The sequence below is a fragment of the Tubulanus polymorphus genome, chromosome 9, assembly GCF_964204645.1.
Source record: "Tubulanus polymorphus chromosome 9, tnTubPoly1.2, whole genome shotgun sequence".
Lineage (NCBI taxonomy): Eukaryota > Metazoa > Nemertea > Palaeonemertea > Tubulaniformes > Tubulanidae > Tubulanus > Tubulanus polymorphus.
The window spans coordinates 13,996,641-14,012,029 of record NC_134033.1 but is presented as its reverse complement, the minus strand read 5'-3'; the positions used below and the strand labels follow the sequence as shown (position 1 = coordinate 14,012,029).

Here is a 15,389-nt window from a genome sequence, read left to right as displayed (position 1 = left end):
TTTATTGCTCGAAATAATTATAAATGTTATACAGGAGATACATGCAATAAGATATTAACATCAATACGGACAAGACATAAAACGAGCATACAATTATAATATCATAGAGTAGCGAAGAACAGTTAATATTAGTTTAGTTACAATAGAAATGATAAATCCGGAAACCTCGGGAAAATGAATTATCGAAAATCAGGATAAGCAGTTTTGATTTGCTTGTGTTTCGTGAAGCCCGAGCCGTTTCAGTGGAAATTAATTCTTAACTTGACCAGTAGGTCTAAAATCTCGGTCGGCCCCTATGTCTCGACGTGTTCTGACGAATTGTCAGCATAGTTTTAACCGTTGTCTTGAACTTAGAATTCGTAGCGCAATAAAGTAGAAAATTCAACGTGGAATTTGCAATGGTCAAAGACAGACCGATCTTTCTCAAAATCATGGCGAATCCTTCGATTGTGTATTCGACATCAAACAGCCAAAGTAGGCGATCCATACAACCTGGTATTTCACAAATCATGTACAGAATCACGATGGCGACGACCATTTTTAAAACTTGCTGTCCGCGGCTATCAGATAATGTCGTGTGTAACTTATCACGATTCAAGATGGCTGCTATTCGGATGCTTATGAAAATGGCCGAATTGATAATGATAAGGAGAAAGGTCGGTAGTGCAGCCGTTCCAAAAACGTAAACAAATAATTCATAATGATATTGGTAGTTTGGTAGTTCATATTTGAATGCGGAAATAACAGGGGTCTCATCCGGCCAATATTTCGTGTATGCAAATTCACCCGTTTTCAGACAAGGCCATTGCCACAAACCCGGTAGAAAATGAGGTAAAAAGTAATTCCAATATAAAATCATGCTTATTCCAACATTTAAAGCTAACAGAACATTGACAGTTCTTGAGGTCCAAAACAAGCGCGATTTTAGCGGGAACATGATGACCACGAGACGTTCGAAACACACTAAAACGACGGCCCAATTGCGCGCCATCTGGAGGACACTGAAAAAAGGCAGTGCGAAGGTGATAATCCACCAACCGAAATACCAATCGTCGTATCGGAAAAGTATGTCACCTAGTACGATGTAAAGATAGCTAGTTCTGAGTGGAAACATTGCTAGAGCCGTTATACTGAACGTTAAATCAAACCAAGCCAATTTATGGACAGTACGGAACGATTCCGCGTTCATCCGCCGAAAGGTGGCGATAGTACATGCATTCATTACGATCCCCGCAAATGACAGTGGACCGTAAACGTAAATATACATGTAAACACTAAACTTATAGTCCCATCTTATTTTCGGCAAGTTTTCTTCACTACACATCGGGTGTAGCGTCAGAGAGGCGGAACTGTTGTCACCTAGTCGCTCCATACGTCACCGCCGATGACTGACTCACTAGAATCGTTTACAATCATCCTTATTGATCAAACAATGGTGGCAAATAGCCACACGAGAAATTACTGAAAATCTGTTTCGAAAGCATTCGTGTCAACTACATTGCAAAACGTTTCCACTTCCACGTGTGTATTGATTTTGCTATTACTTTCATGATGATCTCCGAAAATCAATTCTACTAAATTTCACTTGTAGCAAAAACTATTTTTCGCAATCAATTCTAAATTCTGTTCTGCGAAAACGACCGATTGAATACGTATGCAAGCAATGCACACATTTGAATTCAGATGATTCGGATATACAGTCAACCCCGGCCAAACCGTCTCCCGATAAACCACCGACCCCCCCCCCCCCCTTATAACACCAGGAGGACGGAAAATCGATTCGTCTTGGACCGAATGTAAATTAACTCCTCAGAAGCAGCGCCACCTGTTTTGGATGGGAGGGGCAAAACCCAAAATTTGAAGAATTCTGAATTCTCGTGGAACCTCTATGCGTACAGTGAAAAAAAAACAATTATATATCATTTCGGTATTTTATAGAGAATATTAAGTGCAAACCTCGTCATTTCAGTGGATAGAAAAAATTGATTATGAAATCTTTTATGAACTAAAATTTTTGGGGGCATGCCCCTAGTATACTCTTTATACCATTAAAATCATCGATCACAAATGTGGGGCTTGACCGCATTTTTATTGTATATTTCTTGCCCATTTGTTTCAACAATTTTGTTTTCGTGAAACGGAAGCAGTTGAATAATGATGTCGCATGTTGACCGTCGAATGTCGTGTGGTGGCAGCACAGTTTCCGGGGAAAACTGTTACAGTGGATAAAAGATGATTAAACATCGATATACTTAATATAGTGAACAAATGAAGTTAATTTCTCTTTGATAGCTAGCAAGGGACGCACTCTAAAATATGTAAATTTGAATAAATAGATTTTCAGAAATACAACTACTCATCTTTATAACTCTCCGGGTTTGCATTTACAATCGTTAAAAATCTAGCCCTGTTACTGGAAATTGATTTCAATATCCTTGGCCGACAGGTCTTGAATCTCGACTGCGAAACCTAGCGCTGAGTCTCAACGTGTTCTGACGAATTGTCAGCATAGTTTTCACTGTTGTCTTGAACTTAGAATTCGTAGCGCAATAAAGGAGAAAATTCAGCGTGGAATTTGTAATGGTTAAAGCCAGACCGACCTTTCTCAAAATCATGTCGAATCCTTCGATCGTGTATTCGACATCAAACAGCCAAAGTAGGCGATCCATACAACCTGGTATTTCACAAATCATGTATAAAATCACGATTGCGACGACCATTTTTAAAACTTGCTGTCCGCGGCTATCAGAGGATGTCGTTTGTAATTTATCACGATTTAAGATGGCCGTTATCCGGATGCTTATGAAAATGGCCGTATTGATAATGATGACGACAAAGGTCGGTAGTGCAGCCGTTCCAAAAAAGTAAACATATATTTCGTAATGATCTTGGTAGTAAGGTAGTTCATATTCGAATGCGGAAATAACAGGGGTCTCATCCGGCCAATATTTCGTGTATGCAAATTCACCCGTTTTCAGACAAGGCCATTGCCACAAACCAGGTAGAAAATGAGGTAAAAAGTAATTCCAATATAAAATCATGCTTATTCCAACATTTAAAGCTAACAGCACATTGACAGTTTTTGAGGTCCAAAACAAGCGCGATTTTAGCGGGAACATAATGACCACGAGACGTTCGAAACACACTAAAACGACGGCCCAATTGCGCGCCATCTGGAGGGAACGGAAAAAAGGCAGTGCGAAGGTGATAATCCACCAACCGAAATACCAATCGTCGTACCGGAAAAGTATGTCACCTAGTACGATGTAAAGGTAGCTAGTTCTGAGTGGAAACAATGCTAGAGCCGTTATACTGAACGTCAAATCAAACCAAGCCAATTTATGAACAGTACGGAAAGATTCCGCGTTCATTCGCCGAAAGGTGGCGATAGTGCATATATTCATGACGATCCCCGCAAATGACAGCGGACCGTAAACGTAAATATACACGTAAACACTGAACTTATAGTCCCATCTTATTTTCGGTAAGTTTTCTTCGCTACACATCAATGGTGTCGTCAAAACGGCGGAACTGTTGTTACCTAGTCGCTCCATACAGCACTGTACTGACGCAGTGATGAAATCCACCAATTGGAATGAAATATGCAAAACGTGTGAGACGATATAACTATTTCTATAGAATTTTGATACTTTATCGATCTCTCTCTCTCTCTCTCCGGTTACCGCTAAATCCGTTTAGGAAAAAATACCGGCGCTCATTAAGCCACTCTACAAAATATTAGATTACGCGCGTATCCAATTCGCTATCACCTTCTCGACAAGCTAATTCTAACAAAGTTTGAAACGGTTATTTCGAAGTTCGCAAATGAATCTATATCAAGAATTTTTTCGTCTGATTGCAAATACCGTGTTGCTCGCTACAATAAATCCTCGTATAGTTTTAAAGTATTCGTAATAATATAAATTCTTACGCAAAGAATGGAAAATGGTCCGAAATCCTCCATTGAGGTAGTAGTTTAATTAACGTTTCGAATTTATTTTTATAGTGGTTCAGAGGAGAGAGGGCTTTATTTATGGTTACAGCCATATTCATATTTGCAACACCCAATGCTACAAACCTACATAAACTTAAGTCAATATAGAAGAATTGTTGTTACAGAGCTTGTAAGCAACACAAAACGGCGTGGAAGAAGAAATATTGAGACTACGTGTTTACTATATGACGTTCTATTGATAAGTAAAGATTCACACATACAAAGATAAACCAGGAACACGTGGTACAAAACACATGGTACAATAAAGATCAAATGTTCATGTAACCGCAACCACAAACTAAAACTACTTATGCATATCATAGGTTTTGGATAATACTATAAACAACAAGAATATATAATATCTTTTTCTTACTTGAGCTTCTTTCTCCTTATAGACAGTTATTTTTGTATCAGGAAGAATGAGTGGTGTTAACCTCATTCTAACGAATAAAAATAGTTAATTAACATGACCGTTTTCTGGCTCACTTCCCCTCACGGCGGAATACAATTGAATCAAATGAATAAAACTACAGATTTGTACTTATAACAAGGTTCATTAGATCACAAGTGCTAAATTCATAAACTAATTTCAAACAAATCTTAGTTAACTAATTGTTAAATTCATAAACTAATTTCAAACAAATCTTAGTTAACTAATTGTTTGAATACTTTTAAGATCAAGGATGAGCCCCATTTCAGAAGAGTAATTTAGTTTAATAAGAGCCTTTGCGCTCCAATAATCCGAGCCTCCCTCATTAGGAGTAGTGATGACGTCACTACCGACGGTAAGGGACGGTATAATGGCAGCACTCGACGGTTAAAACCCGAGTGTAAGCGGAATTCATGCATAGGCAAGTTTAAGGACAGTTGTTCGTTGAAAGCGCGCGTGTAGGACTGGACATGTCCAAGGGATATGGACTCGTATAGACCGGTACCGCACATAATACAATACCTCTCGTGTTAGCGTGACCGAATAACATAAATATCCTTCAAACCAAATAGCTGTCCGTCTATGTGCTGCCTGTAAGTGGATTTTTATTGCCTGTGTCATCAGAGTTAAGTTGGTATATACCGCAATTACAGTGTAAGTTTTGAATTTTTTTTCATTCCATTGAGAAACAGTGTACATGTATTACTGACATTAATGAAATGGTGGTAATTAATTCACAAATATTATACATATAACGGATCAGGTTTTAATTTGGCTGTTCCATCTGTTTGACACAGCTGTGAGCTTTTTACAGACTCCTATAGTTCGAGTTTCGGTTCAATAACCTTTATCTAAACCCAGCTCCACAGGGTTTTAGACTACATGGAACGGTGTATGTTGTTTCATTTGGGTCAGTTCTACAGTTGTTGAGTTTAATTTCGCTTTACCCACAGCATTATTGCGTTTGACTCTGAAGTATACATAGTTCGCTTAGAAATTCCTTCTTTTTCTAACTATAGGAACCCGAGGAAAATAAAAACCACCAGGATAATGTTAACCGCGTTGAAGCGCCGACCAGAGACTCCGTGGTTCATTCTTGCTATCTTCATCCTCGTCAGTATGACGTTATATTTCAATTGCAACAATGAATCACATGTCTCCAACGGCAACCGCGATGACGTTACTAAGCGACCGGTAGAGAAATCCGCGCGAAAGGCGCGGGAGACGGTGCGTCAGCGGGTGCGCGATGAATTCATCGTTCATTCGAAGAAACGACCGCGGATTCGGCCCGAAAAATTTCACCAGCCACCGTTAATGAAAGCCGACGAGATTGCCGAATATACAAAACTGATCGGCGAATTCGATGCGTTCGCGAAAACGCATAATTTGACGTATATGTTGTTCGGTCATAGCCTACTGGGCGCGTTCCGACACCACGGGTTTATTCCCTGGGACGATCTGTTCACCGTGACTATGAGCGAACCGTCGATGAACCGCATGACGAAAGTCTTACGCAACGCCGACGACGACGAAAACCGGCCGACGTTCGACTTGCGACTTAACGTCATGCGCGAAGGAAAATACATGAAAGTTTTCAAACCGTACGAGAAAGGAAATTGGATCAAACTAGGCTGGGAGGAGCCGTACCCGTGGACGTGGCCCTACATAGATATATACCCGTATCGCGAAGAAGGGCTTATCGTGCAGTATACGTCGACTGAATTCGGTAAAAATTGGGACAAGAAACGTCACGTGTTTCCGTTGATAAAAATGCCGTTTGAAGGCCTTCGACTTCCGGTTCCGAGGCGTGTAGATTTGATACTGAATAGACAGGATGCTGTCGAACGGTGCGACGGTAATAAGTATAACCACAAACGAGAAGCTAGGATCAATAATCCGACGCAGACGCCGTGCAACGAGTTGACGAAAGAGCACCCGTTTGTAAAGCGTACTTGTTCCGGTGGCGCTACGGTAAAAGAAACACTCGAATTAGACGGGTTGGCGTTACACACGTGGACATACAAAATGGCGCAGCCGGGTTTCCCCACGATTGAGGCGTGTGTAAACGAACGATAAGCTCGTAAAAACTTTAAGACTCCGTTTGAGAAGAACGTTTCTGATGGGCGGAGGCGCTGCGGGGAGCGCTCGTCAAAGTACGCGCTGCCAGCCCCATAAGCTATTAATCTCGGTGATTGCAAGACATTTCAAATCTCAAATATAATGCACCGTTATCACATTCTGTGAAACCAAATTATAATGCCATTGGCATCTTGCTATCTATTGCCAAACAAAGAACCATTCGTAGTTGAGACTTAACATTTTCGGGTTTATGCTTGTTTGTTGTTTGTGCACAGCTCTGGATAGAAATAGGCTAAGATCGCAGCAGGCGAAAACAACCTTAAAATTAAAAAAAGACCAAAAACTGCGAGAGAAAATATTTCATAAAATAATAACTTTTATTATACACGAACTGACTCAGTGTAGAGTTGCACAAGACGAAAATGTTTGTCTTAGTGATATGAAGGCGTCAGGGAATACAATAATCTCTACGTCGCAGGATGGAATGAAATTAAAAGATAAAAACAACTTGATTTCAAATAGACAATAACAATAGTAATTATAACATAATATTCATATTGATAATTATTCTCCGATTCTTAACAATATTATTCCGTAAACAAGCACATCAATGCCTGATTTAGTTGATCAAATTGCTCAGATTATGTATATGTTGTTATGGTTAACCGAAATATTAGATTTCTGAATGAATCGCCTTTTTTTAGCTAATGTATCTTTTTTTCAATGTTTGATCGTTGTAATTATTTGTAAATTTCAATTGACGATTAGATTCATCAGATATTTATGTATGTATTAATAAACCAGACCAAAGATATCAAGCACTGTGTACTTATTAATTTATTTTTAAAAATGAATTTCCCTCTTGCGGATCTAACAAAATATAATATCAAACTCAGACGCCACCTGAACTCGGTTGGGTTTACACACCGCGTCTGATCACAAAACAGACGGTTGAGTTTTGGAACCGGTACAATTCCTCCAAAGTTGGTGTTGGTTGGTACCGAATAGTGTCTGAGAAGTCTTGTTAGAAGTACTTTACAAGTTGATAGTTGCGCCTTGGCCCTTCTCGAATTAGACGCCAGAGTTTTCTGATTTAATGCTCGAATACACGTCAGATATTACCTTAATAACTTCCAAAATTGCTAACAGCAATCATATCAAAAATATTGTTACGGAAAACCAAATTGAATGTTGATCCCAGATATAATTGGCTACCGAGTTATTGGCATTTCAAGGGACTCCATCACTCAAACGCTAGGTGGCATCGTAGTCGGTTACAAAAGGTAAATTAACTGTATTACCTCAAAATCTCAATAACCAAATAAAACATCGTAAGATACCTAAACATAGAATGACTACAGGGTCGGATCTAGGAAAAATTGGAAAGCCGGGGTCCGGAAGAAAAGAAAAGGCATTTCTCGAATGAAGCAGCCAAGTCAAAGGCCTCAATTCGGGTTCCGTGTGGTTCTACCCTCGGTTATAGATATTTTTGAAGGAATGGATCCCAAAAGTTGCAATATCCAAGGGAATGAGTGTCAAGTGTAGATGTTTTAACGATTTCTGTCTTGACGTAAACGATCACCTCACTGTGAAAGTAGGGGTCCGGACCCCCGAGTCCTCCCCCTAAATCCGCTCCTGATTACTAGATAACAATAATACAATTCATACACATGTTTATATATATATAGTTGAAAGGCGTTGCTCGACCACTATGGCTAACTGCCTGCAGCGCACAGCACTCCATCTGGTGGCAATTCTAAAACTAGAACCTCCGTGAAAGCTATGCTTAAAATTGTCTATGCAACACAAATAATATAGAGGCGATATAGCGATAATGTTCGAAAAGTAATCGCGATTCGTTGCAGGATTCCAGAAGCCTGACAATGATAACGACTGGCCACTTTAACATATATATATTTACCGGGTATGCAAAGATCCTTATATTCAAGTGCCCGGTTTCACCAACATTACTTCAAGCCTTATCAAAACAGTGGTTACGTAGTTTGTGCTGTTCTAGTACTTTTTTATTTAGATAAACATGGCCCAGTTCCATAGTTTTGGGCTTGATCATTTGAAAATGAACACTTCAGTTGAATTGAGTTAACTACTCGTAAGAGTGGATCGGAAATTCGATGAATAAACCGATATCGGATTATGCTTATTACGCCTCAATAGTTTTGTGCACCTCAAACCTCTGTTCGTTGAGTTTCTTGTTTTATTTTCGAGATGATATACATAATATTTGCTTGGTCCCGAAAAAATATTGGTTTAAAAGATAGGCTTTAGTATGTATAATACTGCATCATTTTTGTGGGGAATCTCTGACAATAGAAAAATGCAAATTTAATTCATTTTCTCACCGGTAATTTAGAAAATTAGGCAAATGTTTCTACAAGTTTTTCTTCCCGGACGTGGAACCGAGCTATATGATAAGAAAGTGCACGACAGGGTCACGTCAAAAAGAAAATGACACAATTAATAAAAATGATCTGTATGTTTTTTTTTTGTGTACTGGAATGACTTCGTATGTATTGAAGAGGTTTGAGTAAAGTTGATCGTATTTTTAAAGTACGCGTGCTGTGTTTACGGGATTCTTTTCTCACGCAAAATCCCGGTAGATTCGGTCACGTGAGCAGTGAATCACATCTAAGATAATAGAAAACGGCTCCTCAAAGCTGTGGGAGTGTAGAGACCACGGTCACGATATATTCTAGGTGAACCCCCTTTACTCGAAGCTGTGATAAGCAGTGATGACAGCTATTATAGGTTATAGGGTTCTAGACGGACTCTACCGACAGAAGATACCATTTATAGGTTCTTCGTCAACCCCCTCCCCACTCGGGGTTCTTCGCAAGGGCGCCGAGACCACAGCCACATGTTGGTCAGGTCAGGTCAGGTCAACTCTCCATCGCAGACACTTAAGGGCCCGTTGTTGAAGGCTAAATGAAAAACTAGATCTGCTTTTTGAAATTGTTTAATCTCAATAATTGTTTCATATAAAATCAAAGCCTTCGATTGGAGATAGTCCCCATGGTCACTGATCGATCGCACCACTTGAATCGGTATAAATGGCCAAAAGTTACCGTACTTAATACAAAACAAAACACACCTCGATCAGAACAGCAGCACACGAACTATAAACAACACGACCAACAACCCGAACAAATGGAATGTATTGACGTTTCGAGATTCATTAAGATATGTACAATTAAACTACACAAAAAAATAATGTAACGACTAGAGAGCGCTTTACGTACTACACACTATAGTATCCAGAGTTCAGTTGACATCTATACTTTTAAATCAGCGAAAACTATACTAATTATTGATAATACGTTAAACGAAGTAGGTCCATTTAGTTGTGGGTTTTACAGTGAATTTTCTAATATGTAAATTGTGACCGTAGGTTCAATTCTGATTTACGACCGTGAGGTACCGGTATATATAGCGAGAAAGCTCGCTTTTGTTCGAATCTCATCAAAATCGAATCGGCGGGGCCTAAACCAGAACTTTCATTCAATGCACTATAAATGCAGTTTAAAAACATAGAAACTTCCAACTCATTTTACGCTTTGTATCGTCAGAAAATGTATATCCCACTTTATACTGTCATCGGCGACTGTATGCACAATGCTGCTTTACTGCGTTTTTACTCTAATTAGGGACTAAAAGTAAAGAAGGGGTATACATTCATATGAACTAATCAGTTATGACCGAACCAGAGGTATCGTTTTTCTAGCGTAAGGGAAACTTATTCACACACCAAGAACCGTTTTATTCCACGTTATTTCTTTCTGAAACTATGTCACAGTAATCTATACACATATCAACAAATAATCTTTAAAGCTACAATTAGATTATCAGGGTTTATCTCACCGCCGGGGAGCGTGTCGGTCAGAGAAGAACGCCATCTGGCGGTGTTGGTGAAAACGTATATGAGTCAGTTCGAGTCCTATCGGTGCCGACATTATGATACGTATAATAATCTCAGAAATTGCCTTCCGTACGAAAAATACTGCTTTAATCGGTTGAAATGACGACGAAGTTTCGTAATAGTTTTTTCTTTCTTTTAAATTAATAATATATTTCTTAATCAGCAGCTGCGAAAGCGTTAAGAGTGTGCTTTGACATGCGCGCTCGTGTGGTTCCGGTCAGGCCAGCTAGATGGCGACACTAGTTGCCTAAACCGAATATAAACTCGGCGACGCAACGTTGCGAACAGGCGTTAGAGCTATGAGGGCTGTATTTGTGCGCTTTTCCCATCAGTAGAAACAAGCCGGCAGCGCCCTCTTTACAAGTGTCGTCTGTTTTACATAGTTTGTCGGCTTCTTCGAGGAAAATCTCGTCGCATTTCCCGCGAGACAGCTGTAGACTCGAGCCCTGTTGACAAAAAATACATACGATCTTATATAGAACGTTCATATCAACGCATCACAACTCGTATCGAATCGCTTCGTTCCGTCGATTACTATAACGTGGTACAAATCGAATTCACTACCCTACCCTCTAGACCCGTAACCTGCGATTCAAAAAGCCGCCATTTTGAACGACGAACGTTACTGCCACAGGTGCCATCATCGAATAGAATCGAATCAAAGCGCCGCGAGGAGCGATTTGGCCACTGATGGATGCTGAATTAAGCAAATCGTTGAGGGTGCATTGCTCAAATAAATGAACAATTCGATACATGATGATACGAGTTGCTTTAATGTAAACTTGACTTCGCTCAATTAATTACCCACCCTCGCTTGCCGTCGTTGCGGGTGCCTTGTCCACCAACGCATGGTCGGTGTGGGTCGAGGTCGGCGGGGAATGAGGGTAGCCATAAACATGCGAACTGAAGTTCTCGACAACCGTGTTATATATTCGCGATTATGCATGTACGGTATCAGAATTTATCTGATCAGATGCCGTTGAAGTAACAGTTTCTCATATCGGGATGGTGCATCTCTTTCCGACAGAAGATTTAATGCCGCGTGATAACAGTTTATTGAGTTCAATGCGGCTGTATTAGAGAAATGCTTTCTTTCGGATATTTGCATAATCTACATTTCAGTCACATTTCCAAACGTGATAAACCCCGGGTAATCGAACGAATGAAGAGATGAGACTAGGACTGGTACCGAGTAGAGATAGGAGTGCTACTACACCGCGTGGATCTAGAGCCAAGTCGGAATAATCACTCTTATACTTACACAACTGTAGCATAATCGATGGCGATCGCAGACGGATTGCGCCTCATCGTCTAAATCAACTGCATATTTTTCCATGATATCCGAACAACGGTTCGATAAAGCATCAACGGCCGGACAGGCATCAGCTTCAGCTGTTCATACAATACAAAACATCATTATTATTAATCGTTGACTGAGATATGGGGAGCCTCCATATCAAACGTTACTGTGGTGATTGAGGTTTCCACTTATGGCAAGCTAGGATCCGCCAGGTTCGCTAGCAGTCGCTTGCAATTTCTTCTACATTTTCATTAAAAATCGGGAATGAACTTTTATCTTGAATATTTGGTGTAGCCTGGGATAATTTGTTGGACTAACGGCTTACAAATTCACTTAAAAGTTGATAAAAGAATTTACTGATTTTTGCAATGTTAAGATAAGATAAGATAAGATATTTATTTCACTCCAACCATAAGAATGGTACGTGGAGGCAAGATTGAATACAAAATATGAAATATAAAAATTTACAAAACATGAACAGAATTAGGAAGCAGTGCTCGTCCCGCCATCTGGCGGGATAGTGGATATTGCATTTTCCCATCGATACGGCATATAATTGCAATACATATCATGTAATCGATAACCGCTACACAAAAAGACACATTATGGAGGCAGTCTTCATTTCAGGACAGTGTGTTAAACAAAACAACCAGGTATAGAAGGACTTCTAGTTCGATTCATGGAGTAGCCATCTTTTCTAGAAGGGTGTCTATGAATAAAAGTTTTGATTTGATTAGGTAATTACCCGCTGTATAGTATCCGATACCTATACAATCAGTTCTCAGCTAATCGATAATATCGCGGAAATAACGTCACGCGACGCGTTTTCGCCGAAACTCACCTATGATTTCGTTGATTTCACCTTCGAGTTTGCGTCGTTGCCATGGCTTCATACTGTCAATCAGGTCTTCGAGCGTGTTGGCAATTTCTCGTTCGGAATCTTCGTCGCCTCGTCCAGGCTCTATTAACGGACAGAAATATGTTTTTGGTTAATGAGTATCGGGTAAAGTTACCGGTAGTCACGTAGCAGGCCCGAAATACGAGGACTGCGCCGAGAATGTACGTAAACCGACTCTACTGTGTTTCTTAAAACGCGACCAAACAATATGCAGCACCCGAAAACTCAGGATCCAGTTCCACAGGTGTGAGTAAGAGTTTACTCTGAACTCAGGATCTAGTTGTACAGTCGTGAGTTAAGAGCTAACTCTGGGCTCATGATCAAGTTCTACAGTTATAAGTCAGGCCTAGAGTTAACTCTGAACTCAGGATCCAGTTCTCCCGGTTATGAGTTAATTTTCAAGGGGCTTACTCTGAGTCGAAACATCTCAGAACTGATGGTCCAGTTGAATATTTACCGGATGTTGTTTCTTCATCGTCTGCGATGGGATCTTCCTCCTCCGCCGCTGATTCGATGATTTCGTCTGACATGTTATCGTCGTCGTCCATCAGTTCGCCTGATCGCTTTACGGCAGCTTCTTTTCGATACGACGGTCCGTAACCTTCCAGAATCTCCCTCAGAAACGGATTCAGTCTTTTGTATTCTACATACATAAAAAAGAGGTTATCATTTGTTTAATAGATTTTAGAAAATAATGACTTAATTCCTTATTTCGAATTTTGATAGAAATACATAGTACCAAAAATACGTAAATTTCATTCAGCATCATTCAAACTGATTGTGAAACGAAGGATGTTTTTGATTTCGAATTCCGACAGAAAATGCATGTTGCATACATTCTATAGAATATAGTTTACTCACCGGGGGATCCTTTCTCTGGTATTACGAAGTCGCTTGGTATCGGGTTGTCGTACCACGTACCTACAAACAGAATCACACATTTCACCTCAATTTATAGTGACGTAGATAAAAATGAAATGAATGCACGATATTTACACTTATTCCATATTCATAACGACTATAATTTTGGATAATGCAGGATTTGGGTAAAATGGGTTGCCCGAATCGTGCAAAATTATTATCTTCTAAGGCTGAAAAATTGACACCTGTTTTTCCTTCCTGCTGAGCTTAAAAGTTGACCCGCCCAGTCGCCAATCTGCCCTGAACATGACTTTAAAAAGAATCATGTCCAAGCTGACAATAACAGACCCGGCTAGTATAGACATGAACTGATTACGAATCTTATTGTGGTTTACAAAATGACCCGACCGATAAGGAGAACCAAGGTATAGTTCTTTGAGCCTAAGTGTCAAAAATTGTGCATGATCCAATATGGCTAAAGGTGTAGCGTATTCTATTTCAAAAAGTTTTTGCATTAAGTCTCTTGTTTGGCTTGAGAAATACATCACGTCGTCATTGTATACGTACTTTCCTCTGAATTGTCGTCATTTTTGCGATTGAAGAGAATCGAATTATCGGCGATTTCTTCCTCGTCATCTCCCGTGTTCTCATCGTCATCGTTATCGTCTGTCTCGTCTGCTTCACTGGCAGCGCTTTGTTGTTGGTTGTAGTAAGCCGTGCGCTTTTCGAGGGCTTCGTTTAGGATTTCCTCGTCAATCGCATCTTCCAAATCATCGTCATTCTCCTCGTTAACTGTGAAGAGAAGATGACACAGGTTGACACAGGTTGACTCAGAGTTAGAGCATTTTCAACTGATTTTAAAGTCAGAATTAAATCATTTTCAACAGACTCCTGAGTGAAATTTATTGCATTTTCAACTGGATGTGTGTCTCTGGGGTCACCTTGAACTCGCTTGTCATTTTCTGAATGAGAATCTTGAATTGAACGATGCCACAACGCAAGTAGCCTATCGTCTTTCATACAAACAACATATTTCAGCGAATCAGTTATTCGATATCTTTCTTTTCAGTATCTCATGACAAATAGGACAAAAGCTGTTTACTTGCTCAAGTTTATTTGAATATATGCGTATATATGAACGGTTAGAAATGATTTGAGGGGAAAGCATTTCTTGCGCGAGAAGATAAATTCTAAAACTGTTCTTTTCAATTCGAAGAGAAAGGCATGATATGCAGTTCATTGTTTTGCTGATTAAGAAACTGCGATATTGAATTTCGAAATGCGGAAAAACGATACGTATTACGAAAAAAAAGAGTTGAGTCGAGTATTCGGTTTTCATCTAATGTAAAGATGACGTCGGTTTGAAAGGAGAGATATCGAATATCTAGGTTTGGGGGGTAATGAATCATTAATCCGTGAGATCCGAAGCAGCGCTTCACCGTTTTTTGATGATAAACCACGACAAAATTACCGCTGAATCAATAAGAGATATATGTTATATTCTATTGTGTTCAGCAGTTGTTCAGCTTACCCGCTGCAGTGGCTACGTCGTCCTCGGATAAATCCTCTTTCAGGTTCTGTAAGGCTTCTTCGACATCGACGGCCTTTTCTAGGAATTTGTACTGCGTGCCGAGGTAGGCGTCGGTGTGTTCGATCTGACCGAGAGTCGCCGAATTCAACGCGTTCGCCAGATACTCGTTCTCTTTGGCGATCAGTTTACTTTCGACGGCGTACGTGTCCAATAACGACAACATCTTTTCGATGTCTTCCTTGGCCACACTAACCTGAATAGTATAGAATATGTTTTATTGTAGAAATTACAGTCATACAAACTAGTCTCAAGGGCGGCTCTAGAGGCCAATTATGAAGGACTTTTCGCATCAAAAAAGGGCA

The 15,389-nt window shown here is 39.9% G+C and overlaps 2 protein-coding genes across 3 annotated transcripts in view; one reads left to right on the top strand and one right to left on the bottom strand.

The window, feature by feature from the left end:
- Positions 1-4,922: 4,922 nt before the first annotated feature.
- LOC141911009 (uncharacterized) lies at positions 4,923-6,901 on the top strand. The gene is made up of 2 exons (XM_074801947.1): positions 4,923-5,078; positions 5,444-6,901. Exon 2 carries the CDS (start codon positions 5,475-5,477, stop codon positions 6,498-6,500), a length of 1,026 nt encoding a protein of 341 aa, XP_074658048.1. The 5' UTR covers positions 4,923-5,078; positions 5,444-5,474; the 3' UTR covers positions 6,501-6,901.
- Positions 6,902-7,002: 101 nt separating this feature from the next.
- LOC141911008 (uncharacterized) overlaps positions 7,003-15,389 on the bottom strand; it is a 38,876-nt gene continuing 30,489 nt past the window's right edge. The window contains exons 5-11 of one of the 2 annotated variants that reach the window (XM_074801945.1): positions 15,028-15,280; positions 14,064-14,288; positions 13,497-13,556; positions 13,093-13,278; positions 12,579-12,698; positions 11,699-11,829; positions 7,003-10,883 (exon numbers count right to left, since the gene is read on the bottom strand). In XM_074801945.1, the coding sequence (XP_074658046.1) occupies positions 10,677-10,883; positions 11,699-11,829; positions 12,579-12,698; positions 13,093-13,278; positions 13,497-13,556; positions 14,064-14,288; positions 15,028-15,280 (1,182 nt within the window). In that variant the 3' untranslated portion in view covers positions 7,003-10,676. Of the gene's footprint in view, positions 10,884-11,698; positions 11,830-12,283; positions 12,447-12,578; positions 12,699-13,092; positions 13,279-13,496; positions 13,557-14,063; positions 14,289-15,027; positions 15,281-15,389 lie in introns of those variants that run through there. The other variant, XM_074801946.1, reaches the window with a different exon arrangement.

What these genes read in the sequence shown, in the direction of transcription:
- LOC141911009 (XM_074801947.1), top strand. Translation starts at nt 5,475, where the DNA reads ATGTTAACCGCGTTGAAGCGCCGACCAGAGACTCCGTGGTTCATTCTT.